The sequence below is a fragment of the Ruditapes philippinarum genome, unplaced genomic scaffold (assembly GCF_026571515.1).
Source record: "Ruditapes philippinarum isolate M1 unplaced genomic scaffold, ASM2657151v2 ctg762_1_1_1_1, whole genome shotgun sequence".
Taxonomy (NCBI): domain Eukaryota; kingdom Metazoa; phylum Mollusca; class Bivalvia; order Venerida; family Veneridae; genus Ruditapes; species Ruditapes philippinarum.
In genome coordinates, this window is record NW_026856516.1 from 423061 (window position 1) to 430421 (window position 7361).

At 31.1% G+C, this 7361-nt stretch overlaps 1 protein-coding gene across 1 annotated transcript; it reads left to right on the plus strand.

The window, feature by feature from the left end:
• Positions 1 to 2670: 2670 nt before the first annotated feature.
• LOC132746829 (uncharacterized) lies at positions 2671 to 6139 on the plus strand. Its single transcript, XM_060736087.1, has 2 exons — positions 2671 to 2750; positions 3883 to 6139. The coding sequence occupies exons 1-2, from the start codon at positions 2725 to 2727 to the stop codon at positions 4616 to 4618; spliced, it is 762 nt and encodes a 253-aa protein (XP_060592070.1). The 5' UTR covers positions 2671 to 2724; the 3' UTR covers positions 4619 to 6139.
• Positions 6140 to 7361: the final 1222 nt, after the last annotated feature.

Here is a 7361-nt window from a genome sequence, read left to right on the forward strand (position 1 = left end):
AGCTCTAATAAAAATGAATTCACGAAATTCAAAACACAATACAAACAAATCAAATCTGATTCAGTTAACTGATAAATGTTATATTTAAATTCTACGAAAATAAATCTTTATATTAAAAAGAAGTAGTAAGATATAATATGTCTGCGTTTATACTTTATCTCTTTTCTCTCATCTTTGGAAAATAATTCCACGAATTCAAAGTACGTATTTTATTCTATCAAATAAACAACTAGGGAATTAACTGATTTGAAAATGAGACAGAAATATAATTACCAGTGCCAAAATAGTAGTAAACGTTCATGCTAAGAATACTAACATGTTTCAGACGTTTGATAATTTTTGTCACTGACAAGCTACTATGAATTGCAAAGGCTTGTGATATAGATAAAGGAACGCCATTGAGGTCCGAAAGCCTAAAATCATAACATTTCAATTTTTTACACAGATCAAGTGAGGCACTTAAAACAGAAATATATGCAAAATATAACTGAGAACAAACCACTGAAATAAATTGAAAAATCGTATTTTTTGTGATATTCTTAGCCTTTTTGAGTGAAAAGCCTTACTACGTTTTTAAATGTTGGGTAACTTTTCACAGCTGAATAATCAATCTGGAAAAATGGAGCTTGCAATAATTATGAAAATGTGCACACAGATTTTGACCTATATAAAATGGTACCTTAATCTTAACATTTCTACCCGTCATTTTAAACAACAACAAAAAAAACTCAATGATATTTTTTTCATGGATCATAGTGCATGCATCGAGAAATGAGCAACGCCACTTTTCAAAACCATACTTAGTCTAAAGGTTAACGTAATACTTAGTCATAAAATGTAGCATGCAATGACAGAAGAAAGTAAAGCGTCCAAAAATCGGATCGAATTCAGTTATTTTTATCATATAGCAATTAAATTTCTTAATTTCTACAATTAGTTCTCATAACGGTAAAAAAAGAGAGTTTCAACACAAAGAAACAAAACTTACTGCGATCATTTAAGACTGAGCGGTTAGTGACATTTGAAGAGAAACTGTATACTTTTATGTATCGTTTCTATTTATGTTTTTTACATGATTATGTGGCAAAACGATACATACATTCTACAAAGAATTTATCTTATTACCTTGATAGAAATATCATGACAATCAGCTTGATGAAAGAGAAATATATCGAGAGTGAAGATACTGCAACGTCATTGTTATACGACAGTGTTTGTTTTTCTTAACAACTTTGTTTTGTTTTTGACACCGACTGTGACACATTTTTGCGTCATGTCTCGGCAGTCAGCCAGTCTCAGTTTTCCTGAGTCATAAATATCCATTAATTACCAATTTCTGAACAAGTGACCAACAGTTGATATCACACCATTTCTGAATAATTGATAATAACCATCAGACTCAGTGTCCGAGATAACTTGTCGAGACCAAATATTATCTTTCCCGCTGATCAAATCAGCTATCCCTTGATAACTAAGCTTCCCCTGACGGACATAAAACGAATTTACTTTGAAACCAGTATTTATCTTAATATTGTGAATATGGATTGGAAATAAACAATTATTAATATGCAACTGGAAGAGTATGTGAACTACAAATTAAACCCCCCCATAAAATTGAAACCACTAAGGTCATTATGTTAACAGAATAGTTTATAATTGTATTACATAGTTTGCAATCACGTTTCCTAATATGACACTCGTACAAATCTGCAAAAAAGAAAATGTTATCTTGCAAATAATGAAATAGCTTTGAAATTAAAGTTAAACATGGTTCGCTTAAAAAGTGAAACAATGTTTCTCAATATTATGTGTGAAATTTGAATATCATAATGCTCTGATACAAATATTTCTATATATTTTTTTGTACTTAATGGTATCTATGGTACCGTTTTAACACTTTTATTTAAATAAGTACTTAAAATGATAGTGTTACAATTAAGAATGACTAATTGATAACTTCAGCGACATGACATGTCCGGTTTTTTCTTACAACACTATTTAAGGTAAGAAAAATGCAATATACTATTGAATATCACAAAACAACAACAAAATGCCACCGTCCTATGATGAAGAAAATGTAAGGCTAAGAACGATATATCGAATACGCCACATTTACGAACAAACGTTTTTCAAGTTATTCAAAATTATAAACTATTGCTCTGAGATTTTCCTAACGTTTACAATACATGGGGGAGTAAAATCTAAAGACATCAATTGCAATTATTGTTTCCTACCTACGCGTACTATTTTCCAATTCGTTTAAATACAGTATTAACTGAAATGTACTTTTAATAAATGAATTGATATTAAATGTACATGTAGGCATAAAAAGTATTTACAATATTGACGTCAACATGTTTTTGCCGTCTACATTACTTATTCAGAATTTCAGGTCTGCGTCATATATTAACGTTAACGCATTTTTACCACATATTTAATCTAATCTCAAATTTTAGCTGTTGTTTGATTAAAAAAAGTAATAAAATTTTTTTATTATAAGTTTTATAAAGAGTAAGTTCATAATTATAATAATTATATATTTTGCGGCAGTATCTATATTCATGTAACTTTTGTTTTCTTACCATACAATGTCTTGTAAAGTGACTGCAATTGAAATATGGCTTTACCAATTTTGTGTTATCCATTGTATCAAATATGTTATCTGATCACTGTCGGGTACGTGAAACGGTGCGGATTTTCCGTGTTACGGTGCTTCCATCCAAGATGTCGGACCGAGAAACAACAAGAAGGTACGTGTCATTTTGTAACCGATGTATTTGGAGATATACGTTACTTACTGGATAAAAGAATAGTTGCATATAATGTAAAAATAAATTCCTTATAAGACCAACCTGTTCACCATGTATGTTATATAGGATTTATATGAATTATTTACTGAAAACTTTGGCGAAAAACACACACGTGAAATTCGAACCGAGAGGCCTGGTAATTTTTTTAGCAAACTTCCATATCAGAGGCATCAATCTTAAAGGAAACATGCTTGATTATTAGCGTACATGTATAAAATCATTTCTGGAAATTAAAAATTGGTTCAATCAGTTTGTTGTGCCTGAATCTGTCTACTTTCTGTTTCGCCTACACACCGGTGCAGACACCTAGCAACGGTTCGGAATTTCCGTAAAAAATGAAACGGTGCTGCCACAAATTAGGCAACGGTGCATACATCTTTTTCAAAGAGTATACGGTTCAGACACACTTTTAGTCTATAGCTGTAATATGACATTTAAGAAAAGAATATATATAAAATGTAAATGTGTCTAATAAAAACTGTTGTAGTAACAGTTCTTAAACATAAAATAACATTCTCTAAATATGAAACAAATATGTGATGATGAATGACTGCTTTAATTACAAGCGTGGGTTGATCATGAATTGTATATTGTCTACATATGCACTGCTATTGATACAGCTTTATTTATTGTCCAGTTCTAGGAAGTAATAACTTTTCATTCAGCTGATAATTTTTTATTCTTTTACGGGCTACTATTATTACAGCTTTACCAAGTGTCATGAAAATATATTTTCTATACGAAAACTATCCTCTACATCATTTAATATTTTCACTAACTGAAGCATACATTTATAAAAATATTTTGTAATAGATCTAAGGTAAATAAACATTGTTTTATTTTTCGGGAAATTTTATCACTGAATATGTATGTAACTCAGCTTTCTTGTTCCTATTTGTTGAAATGGAAAGATTTCGAAAGGCAGGAAGCTACATAACTTCTTATCGGAGAAAAAAAGTAAAAAAGTTAACATACGACTATAACTTTTGGTCATTTTATTATTTTCTCGTCGAGACGAGTATCAGAATATGTAAACCCCATTACAAGTATAATAATTTTTTTTCTGTTTTAGTTTCACTGTCGGAGAAGAAAACCTGTGTTACTATTGTAAGTTCTCCAGTATGGATCTTCAAGAGTGTATCAATCACTTAGTTGTTCAGCATGGTCATCTGCAACATAAATTAAGAACGAGAGCATTCAACGCGTCAACGGGTCAAATTGGTCTTTTATCAAAAGATTTTGGAGTAATACCAAATTTAGAGCTGGAAACTGGACAATACTTCAAAGTAGATGCAACGACATTTTCACTGGCAGTCAAATGCAATAATGAAAATATTGATATTTTACAAGAATCTTTTCACAATCTTTCACTTGATATTGAAGTAGAGCAAATTGCTAGTCCATTTACGATAAAGCATAAAACTTTAACACCCTTAAAATCATTTCATACTGTTCCTTACGTTGACTCGTCTCGACAAGAAGAAACTTCATCATATGAGAAAGTTATTAAAAATTTTGAAGAAATGAAAACTCTTCTACCAAGTGTCATAGAGGAAATGAAAAAGAGCGGACATTTAAAACCGCGGATGGACTTTCATAGAATGGTTAGTAATGGAAATTTTCCATTTGATAATATAGCATTCCAACTCTTTATGGATGTCTGCCGTTTTTATGCTTGCGACAATACGTCCGAAGTGACTTATAGTGATGCAGTTAAACGGTTTTGGCGTATTGGATTCAGACTTTTTTCATGGAAAGTGGTTGAAATTTATGAGTGGACCAAAACACTTAGGAAAACTGGTTACTAAAGAATGTGAGAGGGGATATTTTACACCCCTCACATTTCAGGGATCACATGTTTGACACTAGTAAAAGGAGCAGAGGAAAGAGAAAACGTTAATTAGGAAATATTTCTAAGCCGGAAAAACCAGTAAGACGACCAACAACTGTGAGAGAATTCCATAGGGCTCACGAATCTAAAGTTTTGCCGCACGTACGACAGGGATTAAATCTTGAATCCTGTAAAGATAAGAGATTTAATAATTAAACATTTGCAAGAAGAACGCTAAAACAATAATATTGTCTTCCGGTATTTGTTATTTAAATTTTACTGTGTATTTGTTTTGCACTCTGTGTCATAATAATAATTCTGAAAACACATATATATTTGCCTTGGAACTGATGAAATACTGTTCAACATGCGTTATAGTGCAACGAGGTATTAAAGCCATTTTTAAATACCTGTTTGTTTCACCTTATCATGACTATATAGTGTAGAATAATCTGCTACAGGAGTTAACTAGGACCAATGTTGTCATTTTCAGGTACTTCGCAGCATATGAGTGACTTGACAGTAACAGAAACAATGCCTTTCTACGTGTTGAAACTATTATTTAATGAATATTTCTTGTTAATATTTCAGATAAATTATGTCTTCATGGCATGCATATACACCATGATCAAAAATGATAAATAAATAAATGATATGTGAAAACAATTGTTTATTAATTTTAATATTATACAATCATTTGAGATCATTTGTAAAATAAAAGGAAATCACTATAAATCAGCAGCAAATCACAGTATGAATCACAGAACATGTAAATGATAGTAAAACAATAATATCAAAGCAACAGTATCAATAGTTATAAAAATGAGTATAAGTACATGTATATCAGAACTTCCTTACACACTGCTTGGACCTTACTAATATCGGAATGTATGACTGTTTTAAAGCACAAACATCTTTCCTTAATTTCAACACTTACAAAATATATAAACGAGTCCATACTAACAAAAAAGTATGTGTAATGTATAAAACAGTCGCAGGTTAATTAAGAAACAGTGGTGTGTGAAACCGACTAGAACAAAACGTACCGTTTTTGACCACTTAATTTGATCACGTTAAAACAGTTTACATTAAATTTAGTTCTGTCAAATATTTATTGGAGAAAAGCTCGTTAAAATAGCAGGTTCTATTGAAATAGATTATTCTTTATTTAAAACTAGACTACTGTAAGTACTTGTCTGAAAGTGAGGATGATAGTCAATAATAAGTATATAAACTTTCAAAACAATACCTTAAGGAAATAAGTGAGTGGGTACGGAAAACTTAACCGAAATTCTTAGTTGAAAAGGGGGCATAACTTTGTCAAAATCCTTGACAAAATTATATCGTCTTGACTGAAAGTTGAAATAATGGACACTTACAAGTATGTTAAGTTCCCAGGGTTAACGAAATAAGTAAGATGGTACGAAAAAGGGGCGTAATTTTGTCAAAATTCTTGACCATAATATGACTGAGTTATGTCATCTTACCTAGAAGTGGATTTGATGGTCACTTAAAAGTATCTTTATATAGTTTCAAAGCAATACCTCACACGATTTAGGAAGTAAGTGAGGTGTAATGAAAAACTTTAACCAAAAGTGTTGCACAGAGGCCGACAACCGACGCTTGATTTTGAGTAGGATAGCTGTTTGTTTCATAAGCTGAAATCACGAGAAAATTGATCAAAATGTTATCTTGTCATGAACTTATTAAAAACGGAAGCTATAAAAATTTGAAAGTACGGAAAACATTTTGATACAGTATGAACTTATATCATATCTCCACGTGAAGATTTACTTATGACTCTTTGAAAGATGTCTACATAGACTCGCTCTCCAGACATATTTCTTTGAACAAATAGTGTAACTAAACCTTTTTGCCTTTTCGTGCAACCTTTAATGTGGTCTACAAGTTTATCTCTCCTTAAAAAGTCTCGTTTACATATGGTGCATGTAAATTCTTTCTTTTCAGTGTTTCCATGGCTTAGCATATGTCTGTTTAGCGCTGATTTCCTTGTAAAGGTTTCATTGCATTTTCCACATTCAAGTTTCTTCTTATCATGATGTGCTCTCTGGTGGTCTTCAAGAGACGATCGCTCAACATAGGACTTACCACAGCATTTATAAGGCTGGTTATCTATGGAATAAAATATATATAAACAATTAAACAAAGTTGAGAAGAAAATAAGTACATTTACATGTACACGCTTTTAGGAAAGACAGTCACTCTGCTTGTATTTTCCTTTTCAGCATAATAAGAAAAAGATTCTACAGTTTTCTAAGTTAAATATTACTGTTCTGTTTAAATGTATACTTATTTAAGAGAGTTTTCCTTTTTGGTTACAGTGTGATTTCACATAGCCAATAAAATAGATTTATACTCTTTTGAAAGTTTTTTTTCCAGACTGTGGTAAGTAATTAACATATTTCATAAAGTAAAGATAATCCGATTTTAAATAGAATAAATAAAACAAAAGTTGTAAAATAAAATAAAACCTGAGTAAACAGTTTTAGTACTCGGTGTTTACGTAAACCACTCTTCGTCCTGTATTTTGTTCCACAGTCGCAACACAGAAACTCTTCAATAAATGAGCTGTCCAGTGCTTGGAAGCTGTAAAATATAATAATTAGAAATAAATTATGTGAAGCGGCATGCAACTTCAAATTTCTGGTTTCATTTAGCAAATATATTTTTTATGTCTGAACCGTATACTCTTTGAAAAA

Bases quoted from the DNA above. Each gene is read 5' to 3' on its own strand.
- LOC132746829 (XM_060736087.1), top strand. From the start codon at position 2,725: ATGTCGGACCGAGAAACAACAAGAAG. The intron at 2,751-3,882 runs GTACGTGTCATT...TTTCTGTTTTAG, and splicing joins GACCGAGAAACAACAAGAAG to TTTCACTGTCGGAGAAGAAA.